The sequence below is a fragment of the Ochotona princeps genome, chromosome 1, assembly GCF_030435755.1.
Source record: "Ochotona princeps isolate mOchPri1 chromosome 1, mOchPri1.hap1, whole genome shotgun sequence".
Taxonomy (NCBI): Eukaryota; Metazoa; Chordata; class Mammalia; order Lagomorpha; family Ochotonidae; genus Ochotona; species Ochotona princeps.
Window position 1 is genome coordinate 55,380,083 of NC_080832.1, and position 15,354 is coordinate 55,395,436.

The 15,354-nt window shown below is 41.1% G+C and overlaps 1 protein-coding gene across 4 annotated transcripts in view; it reads left to right on the plus strand.

The window, feature by feature from the left end:
• ATG5 (autophagy related 5) overlaps positions 1 to 15,354 on the plus strand; it is a 111,352-nt gene that overhangs the window by 17,690 nt on the left and 78,308 nt on the right. For 3 of the 4 annotated variants that reach the window (XM_058660268.1, XM_058660246.1, XM_058660254.1), the window contains exon 3: positions 899 to 1,026. The exons of the other annotated variant lie outside the window; for it this stretch is intronic. In XM_058660268.1, coding sequence (XP_058516251.1) covers positions 899 to 1,026 — 128 coding nt within the window. The remainder of the gene's footprint in view (positions 1 to 898; positions 1,027 to 15,354) is intronic. 4 annotated transcript variants of the gene reach the window in all.

Below are 15,354 nucleotides of genomic sequence, written 5' to 3' on the forward strand. Positions count from 1 at the left end.
AAATATTGGTTTCCTTTTGTTCCTAGTTAGTAATTTCTTTTCTTTAAAGATTTACTTATTTATTTGAAAGAGTTACAGAAAGAGAAGGCAGAGACAAAGAAAAATTTTTCTATCCAGTGGTTCAAATACCTAGGTAGCCACGATGGCCGGGACCAAGCTAGGCCAATGTCAGGTGCTGGGAGCTTAATCTGAGTCTCCCATAAGGGTATCTGGGGTCCAAACACTTTCCAGGCCATTAGCAAGGTGCTGGATGGGAAGCAAATGGAACAACTGGAGCACAAACTTTCACTCTTTTGGGGTGCTGGCATTGCTGGCTGTGGTTTAACCCACAAAACTGGCCTTTTGTCATTTCTTTACGAAGGAAGTTATTCTGTCAATCCATAGTATTGGGCCAATCTGATAGCTTGTTTGTACAGTGTTTAGTGCGTTATATTCCACACTCGACCACATCTGCTCTCATGTGGCTGACTCACTGTTACGTCACTCCAGCCGGGAGGCTTCACCTGGTGCTGTATTCTCTTCCAGTCTTCAAAACCTGGTGGACTAAGAAGTCCTGATTCAGGAGTCTCAGTGTGTGTTAGGACTGAGCTGATGAACTTCTCAGCACTGTAACTCTGGTGAATTTTACTTTGATTTTGAAGTTAAATTTGGTAGAAATAGTAAATTTCCTATGTGATGTGAAACCTGTATTTAAAATTGTTCATTTACAGAAAGATTATAGATTTGTTTCAATAATTCCAGATGTTTATGCTAAAATGTAAGCAGTTAACTTTGTGTGGATACTTGACATAATGTGAAGAACATGGCTGTTTTTCCTTAAAGTCAAATAAACCTGTTGTATATAGTTTTGGAAAAAATAACTAGTAAATAAATGTGGTTTTACAAATTTTCATTTCAGTTGCTATTGCCAAGAGTAAGTTATTTGACGTTGGTAACTGACAAAGTGAAAAAGCACTTTCAGAAGGTTATGAGACAAGAAGACATTAGTGAGATATGGTTTGAATATGAAGGCACACCACTGAAATGGTGAGTGAACTCTTTCTGCATTACCAAGCATTAAGTTTAGGCCAGCATTGAGAAGTTCCAGTGCCCGGAATTACCTGTAACAAAGTCTCTAAGGAAAAAAATCACTAGTTTGAAGTTTAAATCATGATTAGAATATTTTATTGAATAGATTTTCCTTCCATGTGAATGTGTGAGTGACTAGACAAGTTCAAACTTTCAGCAGTGGATTTTTATGTTACAATAGCGTTTGCTTATGTTTTTCGTTTTTTAAAGAATATGTTTGAGACTACCTCATGAGCAAGTCATCCCTGGGATACTGTTCAACATTTTCTTCATCTTCCAACTGTGTATATATACATGATTATCTTCAAAGTGGTATGACCACGTTTAGTTGACCATAATGTCCTAATTGCATCTTGGCTAGGCTTGGAGGAGAGTATTTAAGATATATTGATTATCTTTTTATAAGATATAAAGAATAATTTTAGTATTATGTCATTTTTAAAGATATTCAAAGTAAATCCCAAATCTGGATATACAGGTCTTTTTCGTGCTTCTTCTCTTTTTATTTATTTATTTTTTTTGTGTGTGTTTCTTCTGTTTTGCTCATTGCACTTCATAAAAATATTTAATGAAAAGAGAAATGAAAAAGAGCGGACTATGAGGGGGATAGCTTTGAGTATGCTGGGGTTAGATATTGAAGTACTGCCATTTGTGGGCAGTTCAGTGAAAGAAGATACAGACTAAGTCAAGAAAATAAAAATAGACTAAAGATGGACTAGCATGTTGCCTTATTGTAGCATTCTTTTTGTATAATCAAAACATAATGCTTAGCTTCAGGACCATATGTTAGATGCCTTATGCCTCTTGAATACTTATAGACTTCCAGCAGCATCAGTATAACAGCGTTTCTGTTGCTTTTTATTTCTGTGGAGAAATGCAGGTTTGGAACATTAAAGTGCTTCAAAGATGTATACAGATAGGTGATCAGGAACGAGGAGAGAAAGGAGGGGAAGGATTGTGGGTGAGTAGTAGTAGGATGCATCTGTGTTCAGTGGTGCTGTCTGTATTGTAGTTGGATGTTTAAACTGTACTGCTTTCCATGTGCTACAGATTGCCAAGAATTTCTGTGACTGCTAGGACTTTTCAGTTGCAAGGCAGGGTTTCTCAGCAGGGTCACTGCTGACATTTTGTATTAAATAGTTCTCTATTGGGAGGAACCTTCCTAGTATAGTCTAGGCCATTTAGCAGCAGTCCTGGTCAAGTGCCAAAGCTGGTAGTACTGTCTCCAGTCCTAATCAGAGATGTTGATAAACGTCTCCTGCTTTGAGTTGAACCACTCCCAGTTGGCAAACCCTTGACATTCTGCAAAACTTGTTTACTTTGTAACACTCAAGTGATTGCTAAGCCATTCCCTTTCAGTGACTATTTTATCCTGTGGGATCATTCTTTTGTGTCCAATGTATTGCTTTTTTTTTTTTTACATTTTATTATTATTGCTATCATTTTATGATACACTTCCATATTCCCTTAGCCCCTCCCCAAATCCCTCCCCCCCACCTAGTTCCTCTATATCATTACTAACATATAGTTCTTCATACTCAGTCATATGTCCATCATTGCGGGCATGGACAATGGCAGAGAGTCCAGAGTCCTATTGTCAAGATATAGTGAACAGTTTCATTGTAAGTCCATCTTTGGATGCAGAAATGCATACTACACTGCATCCTCACATCTGGATGTTAGTCTCCATTTCACAGCTACTGTACATCCCCTTAAATGAAAAGTCATGATACAAAATCAACAATAGAAAGAAAAATAGAAATTTACAATGCCATGAAGTTAAATGACATGTTACTAGATATGACAGTCTCCATTACACAGCTACTATATATCTTCTGTCACTTTAGGAATGGGTTGTTCATTGGTTTAGTCTTCTGTTGTCATTTTACTGGGATGTTCTTCCTGTTTGCCTTTGGTTTTGGTAGGTGCTATACCTCTTCTCTGTCAAGAGAACATCTTGAAGTATCATTTGTAGGGCAGGTTTGGAAGAAGCATATTCTTTTAACTTTTCTTTACTGTGGAAGAATTTTATTTCATTTTCAAAGACAAAAAAAAAGCTTTGCTAGATATGTTACCTGGGCTGACAATTTTTTTCTTTTAGAATCTGGAATATGTCACTCCATTCTCTTCTTGCCTCTAGAGCTTTCTGTGAGAGATCTCCTGTGAGCTTAATTGGCATTCCTTTATATGTCAGTTGATTTTTTTCACGTGCACATTTAAGAATCTTTTCCTTATGATTGATTGAAGAGAGCTTGATGATCATGTGTCTTGATGAAAATCGTTTTGATCAAGCCTGCTGGGAGTTCTGTGTCCCTCGTGGATGTTGTTTCCCAATTCTTTCTCCAGATTAGGGAAATTTCCCCTTATTATTTCATTAAATACTTTTGCAAACTCAGCTTCTCTTTCTGCACCTTCTGGAATTCCCATAACTCTTATATTAGGCCTCTTAATAGTGTCTTTCAATTCTCGAATACTTATTTTGGCCTGATCCAGCTCAGCTTCCAGCTTTTTGTTTGCTTCCCTCTGGTGGCAGGAAATATCTTTCAATTCTGAGATTCTTTCTTCTGCTTGCTTCATTCTATTTTGGAGACTTTTCACTGTACTTTTAATTTGCTCTACTGTATTCTTGATTTCCGATATATCAGCCTTGATTTGCTTTATTGCTTCCTTAAATTCTTTGAACTCCTGCATGAGCTTCTCGTTTTTTATCAGAAGCTCTAAAATGAGTCTTATGGATTCTGTGTCCCCCATTTTCTTGATGTCTTCCTCAGTTAACTCTGAGGTTGGCATAGGGTTTTGCTCCTTTGTAGGGGAGTTTTCAGTAATATGCTTTGTGCCTTTGTCTCTTTTGCTCTTGGTCATTGTACTTCTGGTTAGCAGAGTCTTCTCCTTGGGGTAGGTTTCTAAGATGTGTCACCCATAGGTCTACAGTGCGATTTTACTTATTGCGATTGGTACACAACTTTTAGCTTGCAGCCACTTGTGCCACAACCTCCAGCGAGTTCCAGGTCTGGATTCTTATGTCAGATTTCCACCCTGGTGTCCACAGCCCCAGCTCTTGGCTCACCACTCTCCACCTCCTGTGATATCGTGCTGAGGCTGCACTGTTGTCTCTGCAACCTTTCTCCCACTTCCGGTTGGAGCAGTTCCCAGGATTAGAGAGACACCAGGTGTCCTATATAGTTAGGTTGTTGGTGGTGCTGATCTTGTCGGGACCTGTTGGAAGTTAGGTCTGGGTGCCACACGGACCTCAGTGAGTTCTTGAGAAATCAGCACGTGCGCAGTTCACTGTTGTCCCCTGCAGTCCTAAAGCTATTGCCACAGTGTGCAAAATGGCACCTGACGTACCACCACCACCACCACCACCACCACAGTTCTTGATCTGCTGGCCGTCAGATCCGAGGCCTCCCCAGACCTGTCTTGGGTGGAACCTGTAGAATGCCATGTCATTGCAGTTCACCGAGTCAAAAATGAGCTCAACCCTAGCTCAGCGCATGCTCCGTCCTTTCCCTTGCCCTTTCCTCCTTAGGCAAAATGGCTCCCAGTTCAGCTCTAGGGGGCTGACTGGGCTATGAAATCCACTCTGTTCTCGCACTGCCTGTCTGAGATCTCCTGCTCTGTCTGCTCCTGGTCAAATCAAATGGACCAGCAGGACGGACGGACAGTTCTTTGTCTGGGTTCACCTCCCAAGCTCCCAGTGAAAGTTCCTTCCCACCTGGTTGCTGATGGAGTTCAGAACTCTGTGCTGGAATATCAGTCACTGCAACACCACACTGCTGTGCCCGCTGCTTTCCTGTGTCAGTCTCCAGGTACCCCTCTGCTGTTGTTCTGTCCTTTCCTGTTTCCTGAAATATGTCCGCTCTGCTTCATCCTGATGGAATGTTTTTCCGTTCATTTAAACGTGTCCTTACCCTATTCCGCCATCTTGATTCTCTCCCAGTGTATTGCTTTGTATTCCAGCCATGCCATCAATAAATGTTTGGATTCATTTCTCCCTAGTTCTGTAAAAATATCATTTTGGCCTAAATGCACCATGTATCCTTCTGAAAATCTTGGGACTGTCGTAGTAGCACGGGAGGCTATTCCTCTACCTGCAGCACCAGTGAAACATGGGGCTGATTTGAGGCCTGGCTGCTCACCTTCCAGTCAGACTCTGCTGTCGCCTGGGGATGCAGTGGAGGGCTGCCCAGGTGCTTAGGACCCTGCACCCACAGGTGAGAGACCTGGAAGAAGCTCCTGGCTCCCAGTTTTGAATCAGTTGAGCTTTGGCTGTTGTGACCATTTTGGACTGAACCAATGGATGCCATACTCGTCTGCAAGATCTGCCTGTCAAATAAAAATAAATAAATTAATATAAAAAAGGAAAGGATAGCATAAACCTGTGATTCCCTACCACTAAAGCATTGTTATATTTGGGCTGCTGAGATCACACAGGTGTCTGAAGAGTGGAGAGCATTTATCTGAGTAGGACGATAGCATTGTTCCTTGATTTGGTTCTTTGGAGTTAAACTTAAGACAACACGGGTTTAGATAATCCATAAGAAAAAGAAGAAAGAGTACAGACTGATATTCCTTCTCCCTTTGGAAACTCATCACTAGTTCTGTTCCCTAATTTGGTAAGTTCAGGTTGTCTTTTCATATGAGGTGGAAGTTCTTAATTGTAGTAAAATGCAACCAGAAGTCCTAGACAAAATCAGGCAATTTAATGGTAGAAAGTTGACTATCGTCTTTAGGTAGGACATAGAGTACTAGTACTGGGGCCATGGTTTTCAAAGGAAACGCCTAGTTTTGAAGATTATTTTTAAAGGAATAGTATATGAAGTTGAATTAGTAGTAAGTAATAGCAGAAGGGAGTGCTGTTAAACCAGGCTGTGTTTCCACTTTACTGTTAATGGTTTGTTATTATCCTTTATTCTCTGTGACTAAAAGATTATGTGAAAAGTGAAGAAATGATCTTGGGCAGAGTGTATGTGAGGTACAATTTGTCTGTAGTTTGAGCTTTTTCGTTGTGTACAGTTGAGTAACTGCCTTTAAAATGAAAGTAATAGCATATTTTGTTATCTCACAAAGGTCATATGATTCCTTTGTGATCCTTTTGGTAAGTCCTTTTACACTACCCTCAGCTCCTGGCTCATTTCTCTTAAGCTGATTGCAGAATGGCATGCAAACAGATCATGTCATTAATTTGTATCTGGCATTTTCATCGCAGATAATGCTTTGAGACTCATCCTTTTGCGTGCTTGTGTGTATCAGTGTTTTTAATGCTGAATATTACTTCATGTATGGCCAGACCACCACATGTTTGTTCTTTAGTTGGTAGATGTGGGTTGTTTCTATCGGGGGCTTTTATGTATTTGTTTTTTAAAATGTTACTGCAGACAAATTTGTCCACAGCTCTGTGTGTGGAGTGGATAAATGCCAACCAATGGATTTAAAAAGAGAAATATTTAGTTTTGGTTTCTGTATGTTGATTATTTTCAGAAATGTGGTTGGTTTTCATGTTTTAGGAACTCACTGAACTATTCATGTTCTAAGAGGGTTTTGTTTGCTTTTTGCTTTACATCCCTTGGGATTTTTCTGTGAATATAAGTGGCTTTTCTTTCTTTCCAATCTTTAGACTTTTTTTTTCTCGTTCCTGTGTTTCTTCCTGGAGTGCACTGTATGGAATATGTTCTGAAAAGTGAGCAGCATCTTTTGTAAGAGGGAATATGCTAGCTTTTCACAGTTAAATATGTTCTTAGCTGTAGGGTCTTTTGGTAGATGATTTTTTAAAATCAAAGTTAAGTAATTTTCTTCATAAGTTGCTGAGTAATTCTGCTTGTGTGTTAGGCTGTGTCAGGTATGTGGTTTTTTGTTTGTTTGTTTTGTTTTGTTTTGTTTTGTTTTGTTTTGTTTTGTTTTTTGACTCATTACAGATTGAGTATCCCTTATCTGAAATACTTGGGTCCAGAAATAAATCTCTGTTTTCGGATTATTTGCCTATACAGGCACAAAATTCCTGTGTGATGTGCTTTGTGCAGCTAGTACACGTAGATTGGAGATAGTTCATGTTGCTCTCTGTGTGTGCATCTGTGTTTGACGTGGCAGGCCCTCAAGTGAGATCAGGTGCGGAATTGTCTACTTGCAACATGTCTGCATTCAAACAGTTTCAGATTTTGTAGGGTTTTTTTTTTCTAATTTTTGGAATGCTCAGAGCAGAGCATTTGAATATGACTTTTAGTGTGTTGCTACAATAGTATGTTCACATGGTTTTGGTGTTAGACTGGTCTTGCATAGCTTTGTAAAACTTACTTGGTCATAGTATGTAATTTTATACAGTGATTCTGTTTACTGATATTTTATTGAGGATTTTTATTTCTTAATTTTTTAATGATTTATTTTTATTGGAAAAACAGATTTATTAAGAGACAGATAAATAGAGAAAGACCTTCCATCTGCTGGTTTACCCCTGAAATGACCGCTACGGCTGGAGCTAAGCTGATCCAAAGCCAGGAGGCAGGAGCCTCTTTGAGGTCTTCCATGTGGGTGCAGGATTCCAAGGGCATGGGGCATTCGCTGCTGCTTTCCAAGGCCACAGGCAGGAAGCTGAATAGAATGTCAAGCAGCTGGGACACTGATACTTGTATGGGATCCTGGTGCCTGAAGGCGGGAGATTAACCAGCTGAGCCATTGCAGCAGGCCCTATTTCTTCATCTTGTGATTAGATTTTTTTGTGCTGCCTTTGACTGATTTGACATAATGTTGCCCTGAAAAAAAGAAATGGGTAGGGAAGTATTCTGGCTTTGTGTTTTCTGGCAAAGATTGTATTAAAATGGTATACATTCGTCATTAAATGCTTGATAGAAATCTCTATTGAAGTTTTCTGTTCCTAGAGATTCATTTTTGGGGGAACATTTTCTAGCAAATTTGATGTATTTGACATGCATGATTTCGAATTTTTTGTAATCAAGTATACTTTCAAAGTATTCTCTTTTTTCTGGTGAAGATTTATTTATTTTTATTGCAAAGTCAGATATACAGAGAGGAGAGACAGAGAGAAAGATCTTCCCTCTGATGATTTACTCCTCAAGTGACAGCAACAGCCAATCTGAGCCAATCCAAAGCCAGGAGCCAGGACCTCTTCCAGGTCTCCTATGTCGGTGAAGGGTCCCAAGGCTTTGGGCCGTCCTCGATTCCCCCTCACCCCCCACCCCACACAGGGAGCTGCACGGGAAGCAGGGCTGCTGGGACTAGAACCAGCTCCCACATTTGATCCTGGTGCATTCAAGGCGAGGACTTTAGCTGCTAGGCCACTGTGCCAGGCCCCTAAAGTATTCTCTTAAGTGTATTTAAAAATTCACTTCATGGACTTTTTTTTAAAGATTTTTTTTTTTTAATATTTTGTGGAAAATTATCCCCAGGTCTCTGCCTGCTACCTGGTGGGTGTGACCTAGAGCTTGTCTGCCCTGATCTAGGGTGTAGCTCCAAACCCTGTAAATAGAATGTGACCTCTGATATGATTGCAAGGTCAACAGGATTGGGTGTACCTTTCATCCATTCACAGTGTCATTATTGGGTGAAGGGACTACCTGAAAACGTCTTCCTTAAAAAACGCCAGATGGTGCCCGATATGAGATCTTTTCTTAGACCTTTATAAACCTGGAACTTGGGCTGAATAGGCATTCCTCACCAGCTTGTCCCCGGTGTTTCTTGTGACCAAAGAGCACCATCACCTCACCCTCAGTGACCCTAGGGCTCTGCTGGCAGGACTAAACCCCAAGAACTGGCACCTGAACAAAGACACCCTGACGTCAGGGCCTTGCTGGTGGGACAAAACCCCGAGAATTTTTTTTATTTTTATTGGAAAGTCATATGTACAGAAAGGAGAGACAGAAAGATCTTCCATCTGCTGGTTCACTCCCCAAGTAGTCACAATGGCTGGAGCTGAGCCAAGTCCGAAGCTGGGAGCCAGGAGCCAAGAGTCAGGAGCTTCTGGGTCTCCCATGCAGTTGCAGGGTCCCAAGGTTTTGGGCTGTCCTCGACTGCTTTCTCAGGACACAAAAAGAGTTTGAAGGGAAGTAGAGCAGCCGGACATCAGATGGCGCACATATGAAATCCTGGACGTTCAAGACTAGGACTTTAGCCACTAGACTACCATGCCAGGCCCTTAAGTACTTATAAGTGTATTTAGCACATCTATTTTATCTTGGTTGAATGTTAATTGTTTGTAGTTTTTCAGAAGTTGGTCGTTTCTTCTGAGTTGAATTCATGAACGTAAAGCTTATGTAGCACAAGAGCTCAAATATATGAAATAACTTCTGAAGCTCAGCGATGTAGGTTTTCAGAGCTCTTGGTATCACACCTGCTTACATTCTGTTTTGTAATCCCCTGTTCTAATTGCAGATGTTGACTTGTCCAGATTGGAGTAGAAAAATCTCAAAGTCAGTGGTGTACACATAATGAATATTTGATGAACACATTGTTACTAATTTAGAGAGAGCTTTATATCTGTAACTTTAGAGTTACCTGACAAGTGGTAAGGCGGCCCTAACTGAAAGTAAGCTGCTTTTTGAAGAATGATTCGATCAGGCAGCAGAGGGTGCTCTAACATTGCATTTTAAGGGGGAGGTTTCTTAGCTCAACCTTACTGTTCATACTGTCACTTTCATGTTAGGGTGCTTTTGAGAAAATAGTCTTCTTTTGAATACTCTGTTAACCTCTGTATGAGTATCCAGGTACACAATTTAGAAAATGATTTCTTTGTATCAAATATGAAGCAAATACGTGTAGTGGGAAATTCATCTTGCCAAAATTGGCTTTTTCATGATGAATTGTGAAAATAATCTGGAACTACCTTTTACTTTTTAGATTTATTTATCTGAAAGGCAGAATTACAGAGGGAGGGAGAGAGTTCTTTTCAAGACTACTCTTTGATTTGAAAACAAAAAGCAAATATTAGGGATGGCATTGTCACAGTGGGGTAAGCCACCTACTTGCTCTCCAGTTTCCTGCTAATGCCAGGGAAAGCAGTAGAAGATAGTTCAAGTACAAGGGACCTTGTGACCCATGGGAGACCTGAGTGGAGTTGGGGTTCCCGGCTCTTGGTCTTGGCCTTGCCCAGCTTAAACCTTTGTGGGCATTTAGGAAGTGAACTGGTGAATGTTAGCTGTGTTTATGTCTCTCCCTCTCTCCTTTGAACTCTGCCTTTTAAATAAAAAGTCTTTTTTTTTTCTTCTTTAAAAGCAAATGTTGAGATTCATGGCTATAATAAAGAGACTTAGACGTTAATATTAAAATTGAGTTCAGGGACCAGCACGGTGGCCTGATGGCTAAATTCCTCACCTTGAATGTTCCAGGATCCCATATGGGTGCCGGTTCTAATCCCGGCCGCCCTGCTTCCCATCCAGCTCCCTGCTTGTGGCCTGGGGTGGGGGAGTGAGGGGGAATCGAGGAGGAATCGAGGACAACCCAAAGCCTTGGGACCCTGTGCCTGCGTGGGAGACCTGGGGGAAGTTCCTGGTTCCTGGCCTCGGATCAGCACAGACTGGCCGTTGCTGTCACTTGAGGAGTGAATCATCAGACGGAAGATCTTCGTCTATGTCTTTCCTCCTCTCTGTATATCTGACTTTGCAATTAAAAAAAAAAAATAAAAAAGGAAGTAACCCAGCAAAAAAAAAAAAAAAAATTGAGTTCAGTAAATTTTATTTATAATTCTTCCTTTAAAAAATCAAATAATGTTTAAATGAAATCCTATATGGGTCTTTCCATTGTTTCCATTCATATATATATTTTTTGTTATGTTGTGATTTACTGGACTTACATATTCTGTAAAATAATGTTCAGTTTTGAGTTATGTCGCATTTTATGTGTAGGTTATCTCTTTGGTTATTTTTGTGTTTTTTCATATGTAGGAATATGCATAGAAAGCCATGAAAACATTGCTGCTCCACCTGTTTGTGGCACATAGTGAGGCAAACAGGATTATAATCATTAAGTTGCTTTGTTGTGCCTTTATAAGTATTCTGGTTTTTTTTTTAAGATTTATTTTATTTTTTTATTACAAAGTCAGATATACAGAGAGGAGGAGAGACAGAGAGGAAGATCTTCTGTCCGATGATTCACTCCCCAAGTGACCAAAATGGCCGGTGCTGTGCCAATCTGAAGCCTGGAACCTGGAACCCCCTCCAGGTCTCCCATGCGGGTGCAGGGTCCCAAAGCTTTGGGCCGTCCTCGACTGCTTTCCCAGGCCACAAGCAGGGAGCTGGATGGGAAGAGGAGCTGCTGGGATTAGAACGAGCACCCATATGGAATCCTGGCACGTTCAAGGTGAGGACTTTAGCCGCTAGGCCACACCGCCGGGCCCGAATTCTGGTTTTTTTAAACTCAGTGAAATGAAATCCTGTTGCCAGTGAATCACCACTAAGGTAGCAAATTTCAATAGGATGCATGATTTCAGTGGAATGGACTGAGAGCAGTTCTGGCGGCTGGTACAGATGCTTTCAATGGTGAAACATGCAGTTCCTAGTTGGCCTCCTAAAGAGAGCTGTGTCAACTGGAATTTGCTTTCTTCTGAGCCTGTCCATGTTAGCTGGACTGAGCCACCACTTGCACATCAGTATATATGAACAACTGGAAAAAGACAAACAAGAAAGAAACATTAAAATACGTTAGTTTTAGCAGCTAGGTTTAGGAAATACTAGAACTGTGTACAAAGAGAAAGAAAAAGTGTGAAAATAGATATAATACAACAGTTTGATAGACTCATCGAGAAAATTTCAGTAGACTAAACTTTTAATTCATAGGGTCCTCCTCTCCTGGGATATACACATATTTCTGCATTTCTTTTTCTATTAAACTTACATTAGATTGCAGAAATAGCAACCTATCAGCCAAATGACTACATTATAATTTACTTATAGTTATGGTTTATGTGGTTTCTGTCTTGTGGGTTAGGGGCCTGACAAAACTATGTACTGCTGTATAAATTAGTACTTTTGAAATCTTTGATGTAAGTCAGATTACAATGTGTATGTTTTTGTCAGCCACATTTTCTTACAGATTTTTTTTTTGAATGTTAATAGGTCAGTCAGAAATTTGGGAACCAGCTAATTCAGACGAGATCTTTGTCTATAAAAATCATTCTGACAAACATCTGCGTTGAATCACAAGAGAATTACAGAATTTGATAATAGGTATCAGTTATCCTCAGCTTTGTGTATCAATATTACATCATAATCATTTTCAATATTATGTTTTTTCAATATTGCATCATAATCATTAACCAGTGTTTGTGTTGGTACTTATATATAGTGTAATTTAAACTTTTAAAATTTTGTTTGAAAGCCAGAATTACAGAGAAGATGAAGAAACAGAGTGTGCAAGAGACATAGTCCATCTGCTACTTCACTGTCCAGAACTAGGCCAGGCTAGGGAATGGACTCAGAAACTTCACCGTGTTCAGGGCTAGGCCATGCCGGGTACAGGACTCAGAAACTTCTCCATGTCCACAGCTAAGCCATGTTGGGGACAGGACTCAGAAACTTCTCCATGTCCACAGCTAAGCCATGTTGGGGATAGGACTCAGAAACTTCACCGTGTCCAGGGCTAGGCCATGCTGGGGACAGGACTCAGAAACTTCACAGTGTCCAGAGCTAGGTCAGGCTGGGGACAGGACTCAGAAACTTCACTGTGTCCAGGGCTAGGCCAGGCTGGGGACAGGACTCAAAACTTCACAGTGTCCAGAGCTAGGTCATGCTGGGGAGAGGGCTCAGAAACTTTACCGTGTCCAGGGCTAGGCCAGGCTGGGGACAGGACTCAGAAACTTCACAGTGTCCAGGGCTAGGCCAGGCTGAGAACAGGACTCAGAAACCTCTGGTCTCACATGTGGGTTGGCAGGGGATCAGACACTTGAACCATCCTCTGCTACTTTTCCCAGTCTTTTAGCAGGGGACTGCATTGGGAAGTGGAGCATCTGGATGTGAACCAGTGCGCAAATGATATGGCAGGATAGCAGCTTAACCCACTATACTACAAAATTGACTTTGTATTTTCATTTAAATATAGATTTGTACAAGGGAAAGGCCCTTGCTATTTAATGTTAGATCAGTGACTTTAAAAAAAAAAAAAAACCAACTAACTCCATCCTGGTCCCTTTATAGGTGACAGGATCCCATCTTCTTGGGCTGTTTTCTGGGGCTTCCCAAGCTCATTAAGAGAAAACTGACTTGCAAATGAAGTAACTAGGACTGCAAATGACACTTCAGCATGGGAGGTGGGTGTCACAGCAGTGGCTGACTACTGATTTGTTTTAAGGATTTGCTTTTGAGGTGTGGGAGACCTGCATGAAATTCCTGCCTCCTGATTCTGGCCTAGCCTGGCCTGGCCCAGCCTTGGCTATGTGGTCATTGAAATAGCTTCAGTAATGAACAAAATCTTTCAAGTAGGTGACTGAATTTTTATTTTCTGTTTTTAAAACCATTAAATTGTCATGTCTGCGTCTTTTAGCTTCTCTTAAAAAAGTACAAGTTATGATTCACGAGCAGCAGCATTTCAAGGAAATGACATAAACCAAGTGGTAAAAATTGGACGTGAGATGGCATAATGCCAGTTCTTTGTAAGTAGAAGAAATACTTTCCCTTTAAGAGAGCCAGAAGGTACAGTTTTTTGTGCTCTGAGATGTTATATGTACAAGTACAAATACAAGGCCATAAGCAAATAATCTGTTTTGACAATAACTTGAATATTTTCTCTCCTCCTGTAGCCATGGTTTTTTTTTTCTCATGTGAACCAGTAGGATTATGTTAATTCATACTTTGTTTTTACTTAAGATATTATTAAATCCTTTAAAAAATACTGAAAGAAATACAGCATGCAAGACTTGAGCTTTCCCATCTTGCTGATTTATTTTTATCAATAGGGCATTAATCTTAAACTAACTGTAAGTAAGCACAGGACCTGAGCCTGGGGTTATGGTGCTGGGGTCTAACCTGGCATACCACGTGATCACCAGTTGAGTTCTGGCTGCTTCACTTCCAGTTCAGCTCCCTACTAACGCACTTGGGAAAGCAGCAGAAGATGGGACAAGTTTTTGGGGTCCTGCCACCCAGGTGGAAGACCTGGATGGAATTCCAGGCTCCTCCTCATTGGGCAGTAAACCAGCAGTTGGAAGATATCACTCACTTTCTCTCTTCCTATCTGTGTAACTCAGTAATGTGAAAACAAAAGAAAACAAAGGTTACAATAGGGTGTAGCTGATGCAATTTGTAGGGTTACGTTATATAGATTTAAGACAACATAAATATTAGCTTACATCTTTTGTTTTCAAAGGATTTGTGGGGGGCCGGGGGTGTGGCCTAGTGGCTAGTGTCCTCGCCTTGAACGCACTGGATCCCGTATGGACGGCAGCTCCTCTTCCCATCCAGCTCCCTGCTTGTGGCCTGGGAAAGCAGTCGAGGACGGCCCAAAGCTTTGGGACCCTGCACCCAGACCTGGAGGAAGTTCCTGGCTCCTGGCTCCGGATTGGCTGTTGTGGTCACTTGTGGGGGGGGGGTGAATCATCGGACAGAAGATCTTTCTCTCTGTCTGTTCTCCTCTGTATATCTGACTTTGTAATAAAAATAAAAGGATATGTGGATAACAGATGGTACCAAAAAATATGGGTAAAGTTCAAAATAAACATAGCTTTATTTTAAACATAGCTTTTAATTCCATTTTGCCATTAACTTTTGGAGAAACCTTTATGTTTGAGCATTGATCTGGTGTTTCATTGTGATTGCAATTAAGATTTGTTTCTGGGAGCCCTGTGGGTCGCCCCGTACCAAGATGGCGGCGGAGGCGGCTGCCGGCAAGTACAGGAGCACTGTCAGCAAGAGCAAAGACCCGTCGGGGCTGCTCATCTCGGTGATCAGAACCCTGTCGACCAGTGATGATGTTGAAGACAGAGAAAATGAAAAGGGTCGTCTTGAAGAAGCCTATGAGAAATGTGACCGTGACCTGGATGAACTGATTGTACAGCACTACACGGAATTGACGACGGCCATTCGCACGTACCAGAGCATCACAGAGCGTATCACCAACTCCCGAAATAAAATCAAGCAGGTGAAAGAGAATCTGCTTTCGTGCAAGATGTTGCTGCATTGCAAACGGGATGAGCTTCGGAAGCTGTGGATCGAAGGCGTTGAGCACAAGCATGTCCTGAACCTGCTGGATGAAATTGAAAACATCAAGCAAGTGCCTCAAAAGCTGGAGCAGTGCATGGCGAACAAGCACTACCTCAGTACCACCGATATGCTGGTAGGACAGCACCTG